This window comes from Microplitis mediator, chromosome 7, assembly GCF_029852145.1.
Source record: "Microplitis mediator isolate UGA2020A chromosome 7, iyMicMedi2.1, whole genome shotgun sequence".
Lineage (NCBI taxonomy): Eukaryota > Metazoa > Arthropoda > Insecta > Hymenoptera > Braconidae > Microplitis > Microplitis mediator.
In genome coordinates, this window is record NC_079975.1 from 18,070,674 (window position 1) to 18,087,618 (window position 16,945).

Sequence of the window (16,945 nt, forward strand, 5' to 3'; positions counted from 1 at the left end):
CTCTTAAAATTTTTGCAAAATAAAATCCATTTTTTGTAAATATCTCCTTGCGTGGAGTTATGATTTGCGAAGTGGTTGAATCCACATATCTGTTCAATATCCTATTGGAAAACAGCGATGGAGAAAAAAGAAAACCTCTAAGTATACATATATATACATAACTTATAAATTCTGCTATCTGTAAAATAAAACTTTAATATTCGTTTCAAGTGATGGAATTGAGTATCATTAATAACTGCTGCGGTATCAATATAAAAATAAAATACATAAAACATTGTACAATAATTTTTTTTTTTTTAATTTATTAGTTTCTATTAATTATGTTTCTTATACTTTATGATGAAGGATATATTTAAAAAATAATTTTTTCCGCATAAATTATTTATTAATACACCATTAAAGCTAAACAATTATGTGATAAAGTTAAATATTAGTTCTCATTACGAAAATTTCCGTTAAAAAAAAAAAAAAAAAAAAAAACAAACGAAACAAAATAAGTTAACTTACATCATTTAGTTTTTCGAAGTATAGAATTTGATAAATTCATAATTTAATTTTTCTCTTTTTTTATTGTTTATAAATTCAATTATCAATATTTAATTTTAATTTTTTATCAATTTCTAATTATTAATCTTACATTGAAATGATTACAAGTCAGTCGTAAAAATACATGAAGTATAATAAAAAAAACGACAAAAATATACTTTTGTAGAATATCGAATCGAAAAATGTAAATGTTATATATATAGCCAATATTTGTTCTAAAGTTTTTAACTTTTTTGTAATTAATAATTTTATTATTTTTTTAATACTGATTATAATAATCTTTGTTCAGTCTTTATCGCGGCCTGATAATAATAATTTCATCAATAGACCAAGTATATATCATAGAGGTAAGTGATTTGTCTCAAATATGCAAGCGATTTTACAAATCGATTAGCTACATTATTCTGGAGAAATTTACTTCCTATACACGTAGACTTAAGGAACATAGATAAATTGGCATGAAATCTATAAAATCGTTTGAATAACAGTATAAATTTCAGGCTACATCATCTATTCTTTATAAATGTACGTGGTTAAAAAGTAAATTACAAAATTAATAACTAATGGATTTGAAATGTTTCGCAATCCATACGAAAAAATATATATTCGGGAATATGTGTCGGAAAAATAGCATACATATACGACAATATTAAACATATAAGCCGCATACATAATCTTTTGTCGGGATATATATTTTTCCGTGCGGGACATATTTTAATTCCTAAACATTTTGAGATAGATCACTGACTTCTTAAAAAGAACAAAATTTTTTTTTCTTTTCTTTGTTATAACAATACCAATGATAAAAGTATGTAAAATAAGATTATATTGCTCAAGAATAAAAAAAAAAAAAAAAAAGAAATCAACTAATTAATATAAGAGTACATCAATTACAGTTGATGCTTTCGTGAATAGTAATGGGCGAAACTTTGGACATAAAATTAAATATTTTTTTTCTGCATCGTTACATGAATTTTTTTTTTTTAACTTTAATAAATACATCACCATGAATTGTGATTTATTTATTTTATAATAATTATATATATGTATTGAGTAATTTTTAGTTTGCATTATTGAGTAATCTTAAAATTCAACACTTATACCCCATAGATCGGCTAAAAAAAACTTTAAAAAAAAAAAATCCTTTAAGCACAACTTTTATATTCCAAATTTAAACTGCCCTCCACAAGTAATGTTTACATCTGTTACCTGAAATTTTTTAACATACATAATTGTATACCAATAAATAAAGAAAAAGTTAGTAATTAAATTTTGAATTAATCTTATTCAAACTCTTTTTATGTATTAAGAAGCCATCTGCGTGATATACATGTATTGAATTCCGAAAATACCCTAAAAAGGATTATCCTTTGTTCAGACCATTTAACACTCTAATTTAAATCTGTGATTGAAAACTTTTTGTTTCCTTCTTATTTATGTTTTACTTCGTTCCTTTTATTGTTTCTATTTTTAAGTGTAACGTGCGAGCGAAGAAGGAAGGACACAATAACATTAGAAGTACATACTTATTAATTATGTATGATTTAACTGTTAAATATAAACATATAATTTAGTCGGTTAATATTTTTATAAATAATAATCTTAAATAATTGTTAAAGAGATTCATTTAAAATATTTTGAATCCTATACTCTATAACTAACTTTAAATTTATTGAATGAATATATATGTAAATAAAATCAATTTTATTCCAGGATGGACGGTCGAAATAAAATCAATAATTATTAAAATTAAAAAAAACATCTATGGACGGCAAAGATAAATGACTATTTTTTTATTTTGGTTAAAGTGATATAATAACAAATACGTGAAAATAAAACGTTAAAAGTTCTTTTTATATGAAGCAAGCGGCGATCAATACCATACAATACAACTATTCTTGTTTTACTTTTTATTGACGGTCTATCCTGGATTTATAGCTTATAATTATATTGTTTTTTTTTTTTTATTATATATTAATATACAGAAGCGGTTGCAAGCCAATTTGCTTTTAAGGAGCCATACTGTTAGAGTATTCAAAGCTGTTTTACATTTTTCTGAAGTTAATAGCAAGTTATTATTTACTTTTCAATTTATTTACTTCATGATTTAATTGAAGAAAAAAAAAATTTTTCTTATAATTTTTGAATAATTTCCATTCAAACTGAATACATTTTTGTTTGGATATAACTGGCAGTTCAAAAAAAAAAAACAGTTAAAATTTTTTCTAGATGATAGTATGCACTACAAACTTTTTAACTGCTTTTAGTTTTGTGAATTTTTATTTAAATTGTGTATATCAAATGGATTTGTTTTTACAACTTGATAAAATTTTGAAAATAATATGAAAAGATTATCGTCTGTTTTTATTAATTAATGCATCATTATTTTCAATACGCGTTCAATAAGCAGAACTAAGTGATAAAATAATAAAATTCCTCTGAGTTAATGCATGATGAATAATATTATATTTAATTATATGAAAATGTTATGCCTCTTAATTGGTAGCTCATCAATGTGCCGTGGTTTCACTGTAATTTGAAATATTGTATCATTTTTATGAATAGTTAAATTTTTATTATTTGGTATGTAATTAATTTTTTTATTTGTTATTGATACTTCATTGAGTGAAATTATTTGAGTTTTTAGAGGCCTTGCATGGTGCAAAAAAAAATGCAGTTAGATTGGAGAAAAGTTCAAACAAGCGCCAGAAAGAGCATACAATAGGCAAAAAAAACAATAACTGGAGATTAAAATCTCACATTTTGTAATCAAATAAATACACCCTCTATCCCAAGTTGACAACTTTTCATTTTTCATTGATCGATCCTCTTCGTCGCACATAAGTGACTTTTCTATACGTACTTTCAAAAAATAAAGAAAAAAAAAAAAAAAAGAAAAGATAAAATAAGTAATAAATATGTTATTTTGTTAGTCTCACTTAGAATTCGGTTCTAACCGAAATTTTTAAAATTTTTCATTATATTTCAACTCTACATAAACTTAACAATGCAGAAAATAACAGAATAATATATATACATATATATATATATATATATATATATATATATATATATATATATATATATATATATATATATATATTTAAGTTTAACGATTCAATAAATGAATTTACATATTTCAGTTTATGATTATTTATACTTTTTTTTATCAAGAATTTATTATTTTTTTTTGTAAATTTTGTGTTTGTTTCTTATTGAATGAATTATTCATCATTTTAAAGCGAATTAAATTTTTTAAATGCAGAAGAACTTAATATTAATAACACGGTTATTTCCCAAAAATACAAAAAAGTGTTGATGCTCAGATTCTTGACAACCGTAGTACAGTACGTTGAAGAATAAATATTAAAATCTTTTTTATTTAATTACATTTTTTTTTATTACACAGACACGCTTAATTATTTTTGATCTCAGCGCCTTTCAATTTTGTGTTCTGAAGCATATTGAAATATACCGAAAGTTAGAACAAATACGAGTGATGTGAGTTACATAAAAATCTATAAACGTGCCATTGGCGTGAAAATAAGTTTTATATATATGTATAGTTTTATATATACAGGTCAATAAAAAAAGCCCTGATACCAATTTCCCAGAATAAAGACAGATACATACATGCTTATGGCGATTGAATTTTAAGCAAAAGCTTTGATGATTACATCCTCTCTCTTAATCAATAATTAAAAATTGAAATCAAGTCGAATGTGTAAGCTCATTAAGCCATTTGACAAAAAAGCTTTTACAATCTTTTCAGAAAGAAAAACAAAATTAAACCGAACAAAGTGAAAATTTTTTAATAATTACATCATGTGAAAATTGTACACTCTAGAACGACTTAATAGCTGTTTCAATACAAGTTTATCAATTGTTTTTTTCGTACAAAAATACAAAATTATTAAAATAATAATCCTAAAGAAATAAAGCAAAAGTTTAATTTGTACGATAAAATTATATACGAATTAATATATATATAAAAAAAAAAAAAAAACACAATGCATCTTTGTGGATTGTGCATTCATAACGATATTAACAACATCAAAAATAAGTGTTTAAATATAGCTTGTGCAAAAGAACAAATATTTCGGTACAAAAGTGCACACTTAGGCGAATACAAATTATTTTTTGTCTTTTGCTTTTGCAATTGAAATTTATAGATACTGTTTTTTGTCAGCTTACACAGTCTCATATTCACGACGAATCGATCGAGCTAAACAGCAAGCGAATATAACTCCAATTAACTGAAATTAAAATTTAACAGTAAATTTTTTGCAAAAATAAGAAAAAAATAAAAATTTATTTTTTGTTGTATCATGATATAAATTACCTGAACAAGAGCTATTCCAATACCAACTGCTCCAAGAATAACTGCCTTATCTTCAATAGCATCCTTCAGTTTTTTCATACACCCTTCAGTACTGACAGTAATTGAATTTGAATCGCATTTATGGTTGAGAGCTACCTCGTGACAGCATGAATTTGGCAGTTCAGTATTAGGGTATAAAAGAGCCCAATCTGATGATCCAGCAATACCGCAGCATTTAAACTAAATGATTGTAATAAAACTAAGATAATTTTTATTTATTTAAAAATTAAAACATAAAAATAACAAGTTAATGTATTAATTAGAATTGTCGTTATTTAAGATTTGTTAAATTTGATATTTAAAAAAATTTTTATGGAAGAATACTGTCTAAACAGTGCCATATATCTCTGAATTTTTGTACAATCGAAAATACAATTATTCAAACATAATCAATAGTATTTTAGATTTTCGTTTAATTCAATATATTTTTGAATAACTTCACCACATTTTCAATGTAAAGAAATCAAAATATTTCAGAACGAGTAATTAACAAAAAATTTATTTATTTGAAATTCAGTAATTTTATAATATAAAAAAATAATCGGTTAATAGTTGGATTAAATTTTTATTCGACCCAAAAGTAAATTTAAAAAACTAAAACTTTTATATTATTTATAATTTATTCCATTAAAAAAAAAACAATAATAATAATAATAAACTATTAGAGATAGACAACGTATTTGAATTGCATCAAAAGTGAGATATTATAAATAGAAATTTGATTTTATTATGTTGCCACATCAAATATTACAATTTACTTGGAAAATTGAAAATTTTCGACGACCTTGCCACTAGAATAATAAAAAGTAAACCTTATACTTTATTAAAATCATTATTATGAAATGTTCCTTTCACTATGACAATCTTATGCAATCATTATATTGGTAACTTGAACGGACACTAGTTTGAGCAAATTAATCATTGCGGTCGATGACTTCAAGACTTTACCGCACAAACGATGGATCACGTACACAAAAGAAAGGAAGCAACGCATTATGAATAAAAACTTGAAATAAAAATATTATTTTTCAATGGTCTAGAAATGTCAAACTCATAAAGAAAGGAAAATAAATTAAGGGGAACGTTCTACAGAATTTTTAGAGGGTAGAACTCAGCACATGGTCATGTCATAATCATGAGCGACACGCGACTTCCCTATTATCTACATACACATAATTCTGCCAGTCTAGACACTCTAGATTTTGTTTATATCAGTTATTTTTCAATAGCTTATGTAACAGCATAGTATGATGTTAAATTTATCAAAAAAAGCTAAATTGAACGAAAGAAAAAAGAAAAAAAAAAAGCCAGCAGTTGAGATTTTTCAAGAGGCTCAATTTTATTGAAGATTAGAACAATCTATTGTTGAGGAAGGTTCTTTACATCTATACACGCGAGGATGCCATTGACCATATTACGTTAGTAAAATATAAAATAGAAAGAGGGGAAGGGCAGGAAATATACTGAGGAGTGTCACTATACCATATATGTAAAGGCTGCGCGTATAAGGGTAGAATATTGATTTATGATATAAGCAAGGTCTACTTTTACGTCGCTATTATTTCACAAGCACATCGACGTCCAAGAGATGGCAGCTATAAATGTCTATCTGGCCTTTCCACCATTGTACAATATTATAAAGTAATTTATAACGATAACAAAATACTTACATCGTGCTGCATAACATCCCAAGACTTTTGGACCTTTGAATCTGATTTATACAAAGGCATTGTATTATTAAGACGAGATTGTAGCATCTTGCCTACTTCATTGCGCATCATGTAGCCGCAGATGCCTGCGCCAAGCTCCAAAGCGAAAATCAGCAGTAACAGCACTGAGAACTGTATAAAAATTTAAAAAATATATATACGTATATACAGATTCCACTTGACCACAATAATTTAATAACATTGTAAATATTTTTAAATAAAAAATAACTTACAGTAATTATCATACAATGATGCTCCTTGACTGCTCCACAGCATCCGAAAAAGGATACTAGGAAGACTGTAACCCCAACGACGATCATCAATACAGGTGCAGCGAAAAACCAATTATCCATAAAATTACTATAGTCATTGTACATTGCCAGAATTACCGCTCCGACCGCAATAAATACTATTCCAGTTATCTGAAATTAAAAATTATTCATTTATGGTATTATATTTATTATATACGCTATTATTCAATTTACAGACAATTGTTCATTATGCTATATAATATAGCTGATTCGTTCATTCAGTAATATTAATTATCCAATTTATCCTCTCTCACGTATTTGTCTAATGAATAAATAAAAAAAATAAAAAGAAAGAAAAAAAACTTCATCCTACGCTTGTTGAGCTCCACCTTTAAAAGATCTACTTTTTTTTTTCTTCTTTTCTTTTTGTTCTCCGGTACAAATAGAAGTGGCCATGATATCCTAAATTCTGAGAATATATGTGATTCAATGAATCTGATATTTTTTTTCCTCATCTTTTTTCTTATAACACTTTTTTACATTCCTTTTCATTCTATCTATTTAATGTTTTAACATCAATAAATTAAAAAAAAAAAGATGGAAAAGAAATAAGGGGAAAAATCCATTGAGACGTAAATAACACACGTTCGTGTTTCACATTCGCAGCGGTTCCTGGCGTAGGTGAGGATGACTATATATATATATATAAACTATGTATGTGTGTGTGTAATATCGAGCGGCCTCAAAGAAGCTTCCAGTTCAAAAGCTTAACGCACAACAATCATGCATGGACAACGAAGGAAAAAATATTATTAAAAAATAAAATTATAATTTAAATATACTTACGGCAAATATAAGATTGAAAAGGAATAAAAGATATTTGACACAAGCCATTCCTCCGGACACCATCTTGACTACTTAAATAATCCTAAGATTATTGACGTTGAAACACTAAATATAATATATAACACACACCCACTTGTTTTTTTCGTTTCACGAATGAAGAATGTGAATTTTATTATCAAGTTTTACTTATTATTTTTATACTTTTATCTACTTCACTTGTTTTTCTTTTCTTTTAACATACGATTAATATAATCTACGTCGAAACGCTTCGAAATCCCGCTTTGAAATGAGCCGGATATTTTTGTTGTTGTCTTTATTGTTGTACTGCGCGCGCACACCTTTCGCGATAGATGACTGACGCCGTTGTGACTGGATCCTAAGTAAAGTGGGAGAAAAAATAAAAAAAAATCAGCAAGTTCGTGAAAATAAATATGCCAACAATTATGATTATGTCTATTTTAAATGTAAATTCTTGCATTACTTAAACAAATGATCCTGAAAGTAGAGGATAATAACAAATTTTTTTTTGTTTTACACAAACAAATAAAATACTTATAGAAAAGAATTTTTTAAATTTCATGTCAATTCCTTTAAAAAATATTTTAGTGTATATTCAAAAAATTTTACTCTATTCACAAATAATTTGTTTATAAAAATAGGAATGTTGTCCGATGTCTATTTCTTTCAGTTTCATATTATGCAAAAAAATTTGAATAAAAATACTTAAAATAAAGAATAACAAAAATTTTTTTTTTTTTATAACAATTTTTTTTGACATCTATGTAAAAAAATAAAATAGGAAAAGTACTGATTGTAAGTGTTTGATGTTACCGTAGTTTCGATTGGATGTCGTGACAAATGTCTGTTACATTTGTGTGCAATTTTAAGTTACAAACGCGATTGAGCGTGATATACTTCTAATTCCAGTTGGTAAAATAATGTTGATAGAAGAAAAAAAAAACAATAATAATAATGTTGATTTTAATTTACATTTTATTGGATTTATATATAAAATTTAATATGCATTATAGTGAAATTCCTAATTACAATAGACTCGATTTTCTTCCGTTTAACTTTTTTTTTAGGTCACTTCTAACATTACCTGACAATGCATTAGTGACAGTGTCTAGTAAACTATGGACTCAAAAATTAATTTTCATGAAAATATTAATACATAATTGAAAAACTATCATTTTCTTTATTCCAGTAATTTGTAGATATATTTAAAGAAACAAATTAAAGAGTAGTGAGTATAGAAAACGAATTGAGGTTCTCACTTGCACTCTCGACAACGGCAATTTTTATCTTGTGTGCTTTTACTATTTTCGCTCTATTCAGTAAACTTGGAGATCCGATAAAATAGCTACTATCATTTTAAAGGAAAATTTTTAATAAAAATATGGCTAATAACAGTTTTGATTGTACTTCGGATGAAAATAATAATATAAGTACATTGTCAATTAATTTTCATAACGAACGGGCACATGGCACTTTCAGGGCCGTTAGTCACCTAAGGAAAAAAAAAATGTTTATAACAATAATTCAAATAATGTTAGTAATTCTATAACAGATGCATTGTTTGATTTTTTATAATCAAATGAATAATTGTAAATGTACTAAAAACTGTTTTTATCAACAATTATGAATTACTAAAATTATTATAATTATATTTCATATAAGGTAAAAGCCCCTATACCCGCTCAGTACCATTAGTCGCTCACTTTAACTGTTTAAGGCGTTTTTTTATAATTTTTATAAAAAAAAAATCACAAATAAAAATATTATTATTGATAAATAATTATTTGTGAATCTAAATATATTAAAATATGATGTATCAAATTATTTGATAATAGATTATTAATTTAAATTAAATGACTGTTTTCAAAATCGCGCTCAGCCGGGCATTTTTTACTTTAACGTTCATTCGTTAGATTAAATTTAGGTAAGGTCAAATTTTTTAAGAATTTTTCTAACTATATCTTATTAAATATATTTTTAAAATTCATGAAATTTTATATTATGAAAGAATAAAGTAGTATAATTTATAAATTATTTTCCAAATCAATAAACTTATCATAGTTAAATTGATATTGTCTTTGAGCGACTATAGGGCCATGTGTTGATCGAGTAATGGCACATCACAACTTTTAATCAGCGTCTATGGGTACACTCAAAGACTTTATTTAAAAAATTAATAATAATTAATTATCGACATTATTCTTCAAACTAAAATTTTATTCTGGTACTCGAAACTTCAAAAAATGATAAAAAAAAAATATGGTTTTTCATTTTATTTATTAATTTATATTGAGTGATTTAATCTCACTCCAATGAAAAGTGAGCGGGTATAGGGGCTTTTATCTTACTAATATGAAAAATGAATCAAAAAATATTAGTTAAAGTATGTATAATGCTCTTGGTATTTTTTATTTAATTTGATTGTAGACATAAAATGATTTAGTGACCTTAACAGCTCCTTTAAACGAAATTAAACGGATTATTTTTAATTTTTATTATGAATTGTGAATGTTATTTGATTAAATAAAAATTATGTAACAAAAATCATTTTAGGTGTGATACTAAAAAAAATATAGTGTAATGTAAACATAAAAATATGACGACAAATCAATTTCTTTTATGAAAATAAATAATTTATGATGTGAAGTAGTATATAGTTATATTAAAGTAGGTATTCAGCTTATTCGCGGGCCCTCAACTATATATAAAGACAGTCGAGGATATAGTTGACTGATCGATTACTATAAAAAGTAGTACAATCATAGCTCTCACTTTTTCACTAAAAAGTTCTTTTAATTTAGTCTTTGGTAAACTAAATTATTTAGAAGCTTGTTTAGTTCAGGGACAGATATAGTTTTCATTTGTCTTTTTATAATACATCTATAAAAAATACTTGACGGATATATGTGCTAAAAGAACTAAAAATGACCGTATTCACGACGAGTCGACAATTTAAAATAATCAATGCTTTAGACTTTTATTTAATTAATTTTTTATACTTGTCATGTCAATTTCTTTAAAATGTAATTGTTTAAAAAATAATTTATACGGAAAAAGTTGTTATGTAAAAAAGAAACAAATTATTGTATAAGTATATTTTTATAGACTGTTTTCAATATTGTACTGTTTCTTTATGTAAATATATTTCATTATGATTTAAATCTAATTTGTAAATTACACATATTTTTACTGTAAAATTATATGTTATATGTATTTCATGTATACGATATATATATATATATATTCACTGGTCACAAAAATTAAGGGATAGAAAAATAAATTCGAAATTTTTGGGTGATTTTCAATATGCTGTTGAAATTGTAGCCTCAAGTTTCTAGTTTTCAGATTTGGACCTCAATTTTTTTTTATCATGCACGGTTCCGGAGTAATCTTAAGAAAACTGACGAAAAAAAAAATTTTTTAATTTTTGCTCGTCTTCCAACAAGGCTATGGGCTTCAACAAATTTGTTTGGATAATCCGACCTTATGATTCTTTTAGGAAATTTTATGCCCTTTAATTTGGCGGCCTGAAAAAGTCTCTACAACGATTTTGCGCCGAGTTATCATTGATCAAAGCGAAAAAGTCCATTTTGGCTTTGGTAATCAATAACTCCGGACGTATTGATCGTACAGAGAATGAAAGTAGGGTTTTGAAAACTGGAAAACATCCTCTATAAGGCAAAATTAGTGGCTCTTAATCACCATAATTGGTAATTTCTCAGTTTTGGTTCATTTGTTTGATTTCAAAATGTTTTTTTTTACCGATATCTTCATTTCTTTGATCAAAACGATTGATTATCGAAAAAAATTGAAAAAAAAAAATTTTGAAAATAGAAAGTTTTGAAATCGAACAAATGAACTAAAACCGAGAAATTACCAATTATGGTGATTTTCGGCAAAATCGATAAATTTAAAGCTTTGGGACACTAAGAGAGAAAAATCGCAGTGCTTTGAAATTTTCAGGGTTTTTTCAGGACACTTTGAGGTTGAAAAAAAAAACAACGATATCCTTTGTTCATCCGTTATATCCAAAGTTATAGCAAGATTTCCGAATATCCTTAAATATGCGAATTTTGACCTGTTGTTTAATAAACATTATCGCTTCAAAAAAAATTTTTCTATTAAAAGCCACTAATTTTGCCTTATAGAGGATGTTTTCCAGTTTTCAAAACCCCACTTTCATTTTCTGTAAGACCAATACGCCCGGATCCGGTATTGGTAATCAATAACTCGAGTTATTGATTACCAAAGCCAAAATGGACTTTTTCGCTTTGATCAATGATAACTCGGCGCCGAATCGTCGTAGAGACTATTGTAGGCCGCCAAATTAAAGGGCATAAAATTTCCTAAAAGAGTCATAAGGTCGGATTATCCAAACAAATTTGTTGAAGCCCATAGACTTGTTGGAAGACGAGCAAAAATTAAAAAATTTTTTTTTTCGTCAGTTTTTTTAAGATTATTCCCCCATACTGGAGCTGCTAGAGTTGAACAACGGGCCCCTACTTGGCCCAGCACTGGGGAACCTAGCGTTGGCACACCTATATTGGCCCAGGTTTGGGCCAGGACTGGGTAACCTAGCCATGGCTATCCAATTATCCCTTAGATAATTAAAACGTTAATGATCATGAATTCTACGAGGTTAATAATAATAAATTTTTTAAGATTAAATTTATTCGTTTCCTGGAAGCCTGGGTCAGGTCTGGCAACCAAGCATGGGCCAGGTCTGGTAACCAAGCATGGGCCAGGTCTGGCAACCAGGTTTGGCCCGAGATTATCATTCCAGGCTTCTACCAAGGCTGGGCCAAGACTGGCTTACAAGCCTGGCCCAAGGTTCTACAAAGTTGGGCCAAGCCTGGACCCGTGGTACTTTCCTCTCTGGGTCCGCAACCGTGCATGATAAAAAAAAATTGAGGTCCAGATCTGAAAACTAGAAACTTGAGGCTTCAATTTCAACAGCATGTTGAAAATCACCCAAAAATTTCGAATTTTTTTTCTCCTTTAATTTTTGTGACTAGTGTATATTATATCAATTTTTAAATTATTTATACCTAGATTTTTTAATTAAAATAAAGAAGAAAAGGTCATTCGGCATCCGAAATGGAAGTAGATTTCTCAGGCTTTCTTTATTTTGAAGTTCTGAGATAAAATTAAAGTATAAATTAATTTTTTATTGACATTTCTGATGAATTTTGAGGTCGAAAACCGCCAAAGGTAGAACACTGGACTTTAATGTCAACGAAAAATTAACTTCACTTTCCGTTGACTTTAAGTTAAAAAAATTAGTATTTTTTAAACTTCATTTTTCGTTGACATTTAAAGTCCTGTAACTTTTTTCTCATTTATTCGACGTATATAAGATATCATGTACTTTTTGTGAGAAATTTAACTTCCTACAAGAACGTGCTTGTCAAAATTTGCAAAAAAAATTTTTTTATAGAATACAAATGAAAAATAATTTTAAAAAATTTACCACTGCAACTAAATTTTTGTTGATCTTTGAAGCCCCGTAACTTTTTCCCAGTTCGTTTGATGTACATAATACATTAATTTAGGACTTTTTTGTAGAGAATTTAATTTCCTACAAAATTATACTGAGCGGAATTCAAAAAAATATTTTTTCATAGTCTTAATAACGAAAAACTAAGATGAAAAATTTTCGCGTGTATTTTAAATGGGAAAGGGGACCCTTCTTTGTGATAGCTCAATTCTAAAGATATCTGGCTGAAATTTGGTGAGGATTTTTTTATAATACACTTATCCAAAAAATTAAAGGAACAAGAAAATTTTATAAATTTTTTAGTGATTTTTGGAAGGCTGTATTCTCGTGAAAAATGATCGTATCGAAAAAATAAAAAAAGCAAATTGAAGCTTGAAATCTCTAGTTTGAAGATCTTTCAGCAAAATATTTTTTTGAGCCACGGTTTTTTGCGGAATCAGAAGAAAAAGATCGAGACAAAATTTTTCTAAATTTTTTGGTTTCGTTTTTTAGGTCTACGGGGCCGGGAAAAATTTTTTCAAAAAAACGAATTTATGGCTTGTTTAGGAAATTTATTCAGCTACAATTTTCTTTTTTTTGTTTCTCTGTATGACAATTTGCTGCTGAGATATCAGCCTTCAAATGAAAAAGGATCCTTTTGTCTCTGATTATTGATATCTCAGCAAGAAATGGTCACACAGTAATTTAAAGGGCAGTTTAATAAACTTGAATAAATCCCCTACAAGCTCCATTTTTGATTTAAAAAAAAAAAAATTTTTTTTCATCCTTGATATCCATTTGAAAAACCTTTAAAAAATGGCCATTTTCTGGTTTTTTAGTCGACTCATCGCTACTCTGCAAATATTGATAAAAAAAATAATGTTGCCAGGTAATTTTACAGCTTAATGTACCCCCAAAAACCCCGGAAATTTTCAGATTCATCCATTGAACCGTTTGTCCGGTCCGATTGCTCAAAGTTTTACAAAACAATTAAAGGAACAAGTTTTGTTCCTTAATCTGTGTAATCGTTATCAAAATGAAAAAATCAATTTTTTATTTATTTTCTTTCATTTTTGCGTTCGTTATTCAGTAAATGTAAGGTAAAGAAAAAAAAAAATTTTTTTCCGTAAAACGAAAAAAAAAAATAACCCCCCGAATAAAACATAAAAAAAAAAAAATTGGAAAAAATTCTTGTTTGGTCTCGTTTTTTGGAAAATTTTTTTTTTTTCCTCTTTACCTTACATTTATTGAATAACTAACGCAAAAATGAAAGAAAATCCAAAAAAAATTAATTTTTTCATTTTGGTAATGATTACACAAATTAAGGAACAAAACTTGTTCCTTTAATTGTTTTGTAAAACTTTGAGCAATCGGACCGGACAAACGGTTCAATGGATCAATCTGAAAATTTCCAGGGTTTTTAGGGGGACATTAAGCTGTAAAATTACCTGGCAACATTATTTTTTTTATCAATATTTGCAGAGTAGCGATGAGTCGACTAAAAAACCAGAAAATGGCCATTTTTTAAAGGTTTTTCAAATGGATATCAAGGATGAAAAAAAAATGTTTTTTTTTTAAATCAGAAATGGAGCTTCCAGTGGATTTATTCAAGTTTATTAAACTGCCCTTTAAATTACTGTGTGACCATTTCTTGCTGAGATATCAATAATCAAAGACAAAAGGATCTTTTTTCATTTGAAGGCTGATATCTCAGCAGCAAATTGTCGTACAAAGAAATGAAAAAAAGCAAATTGTAGTTGAATAAATTTCCTAAACAAGCCATGAATTCGTTTTTTTGAAAAAATTTTTCCCGGCCCCGTAGACCTAAAAAACGAAACCAAAAAATTTAGAAAAATTTTGTCTCGATCTTTTTCTTCTGATTCCGCAAAAACCGTGGCTCAAAAAAATATTTTGCTGAAAGATCTTCAAACTAGAGATTTCAAGCTTCAATTTGCTTTTTTTATTTTTTCGATACGATCATTTTTCACGAAAATACAGCCTTCCAAAAATCACTAAAAAATTTATAAAATTTTCTTGTTCCTTTAATTTTTTGGATAAGTGTATAAAGTAACTTTTGAGCCCATAAGACGTTGAAAAAATAAATATTTGTTTTTTTTGGGACACCCTAATATGTATATATATATTAGGGTGGTCCTTATCTTGGACATTTTCGAATTTCTATGCTCCCAGAGGCTTATGTAGTTCGAAATAAATAAAAAAAAATATCCTCCAAGTTTCAGGTCTCTACTTCAATTTTAACCCGTGCCGCACATCGATGTAAGTTTCCCGATTGAATAACATGTGGTTTTTGGCATTGAACGATTAATTTTTTATTCCGGGCAAAGTAATTATTCAAAAATTTGAAACTCTGTAGACTTTATCCTTATAGTAGTAGTTACTTCTCAGAATTTTTACAGATTTTTAGCTACGATAATTTTGGAGGTACAGCAAGATGAAAAGAAAGAAAAAAAAAATTTTTTTGTTTTTATCTAAAATTTTTTTTAAATAACAACAAATCACTCTGCATCCTTATCAGGAGTTCTTACTTTTTTTCATTCTCGCACCCAAGTAAGTAAACGGCATATCTGTGTTGCAGATAAAAAAATTTTAGATAAAAATTAAAAAAAAATTTTTTTTCTTTCTTTTCATCTTGCTGTACCACCAAAATTATAGTAGCTAAAAATCTGTAAAAATTCTGAGAAGTAACTACTACTATAAGAATAAAGTCTACAGAGTTTCAAATTTTTTGAATAATTACTTTGCCCGGAATAAAAAATTAATCTTTCAATGCCAAAAACCCCATGTTATTCAATCAGGAAACTTACATCGATGTGCGGCACGGGTTAAAATTGAAATAGAGACCTGAAACTTGGAGGATATTTTTTTTTATTTATTTCGAACTACATAAGCCTCTGGGAGCATAGAAATTCGAAAATGTCCAAAATAAGGACCACCCTAATATATATATTAGGATTGCCTGAACAATTAGTATACGAAATTTTATGATCATCTGTCGAAAACTTTCAAAGGCATATAATAATGAGTCAATGACATATTTATCATAACACGAGAGTCAATCATGTAACTTTGAACACTTATTAAAAGTGGAACAATTATCGAAAAATAAAAAATAAAAAAAGGAAAACATAGCTTTTGCTATCGGCTATCAAGTTCTTTTTACATAATAACGATAGATATACCCGGTAAAAATTTATTTACGAAAAAAGCCGAAAAAGTAGGATTTTTCGTTATTTTTGGAATTTCAAATGTCCACCATTTCTAAACTAGTTGACCGATTTTGGTCATCTTCGAACTTAACCGAGCTAATCATTCATAGATTAAGTATGTCAAGTTTCATTAAGATCCGTTTAAAATTGTGGCTGCTATCGTCGCAACATGGCGCGTTATATATATTATATATATATGAACTTTTGAACCAATGGTATTTTTGGAACTTACTCGATGAATAATGATAGATTATGGCAAAATTCTTTGAAAATTCCACCATGAGGACATATGCAAAAGATAGATTTCTACGAAATCTACTAATAAAGTACAGATGACTTTTGATATGAAAAGTTAAGTAACAATTACCGCTTAATGCGTCTAATATTTTAAAAATAAATTCAAGCTGACGATCAACTTGTATCAAGCATGCGCACTACTATACCTTTATATTACAATTTCATTATAAAGTAGGCACATGCTATGTGACCTC

The 16,945-nt window shown here is 27.3% G+C and overlaps 1 protein-coding gene across 4 annotated transcripts; it reads right to left on the reverse strand.

Annotated features, from left to right (window-relative positions):
• Nucleotides 1–159: 159 nt before the first annotated feature.
• LOC130672297 (CD63 antigen-like) lies at nt 160–8,072 on the reverse strand. 4 transcript variants are annotated; one of them, XM_057476792.1, is made up of 6 exons: nt 7,734–8,070; nt 6,870–7,058; nt 6,598–6,768; nt 4,889–5,107; nt 4,741–4,802; nt 160–178 (listed from the first exon to the last, which is right to left on the reverse strand). In XM_057476792.1, exons 1-6 carry the CDS (start codon nt 7,794–7,796, stop codon nt 175–177), a joined length of 708 nt encoding a protein of 235 aa, XP_057332775.1. In that variant the 5' UTR covers nt 7,797–8,070; the 3' UTR covers nt 160–174. The 4 variants fall into 4 exon arrangements, with proteins under 4 accessions (XP_057332775.1, XP_057332773.1, XP_057332772.1 ...); XM_057476790.1 differs by lacking the exon at nt 160–178 and adding an exon at nt 931–3,075 and having other exon boundaries at nt 7,734–8,069; XM_057476789.1 differs by lacking the exon at nt 160–178 and adding an exon at nt 3,196–3,408 and having other exon boundaries at nt 7,734–8,072.
• Nucleotides 8,073–16,945: the final 8,873 nt, after the last annotated feature.

Bases quoted from the DNA above. Each gene is read 5' to 3' on its own strand.
- LOC130672297 (XM_057476789.1), bottom strand. From the start codon at position 7,796: ATGGTGTCCGGAGGAATGGCTTGTGTCAAATATCTTTTATTCCTTTTC. The intron at 7,059-7,733 runs GTAAGTATATTT...TTTTAATTTCAG, and splicing joins TTTTCAATCTTATATTTGCC to ATAACTGGAATAGTATTTAT. The intron at 5,108-6,597 runs GTAAGTATTTTG...ACAATCATTTAG, and splicing joins GGGATGTTATGCAGCACGAT to TTTAAATGCTGCGGTATTGC.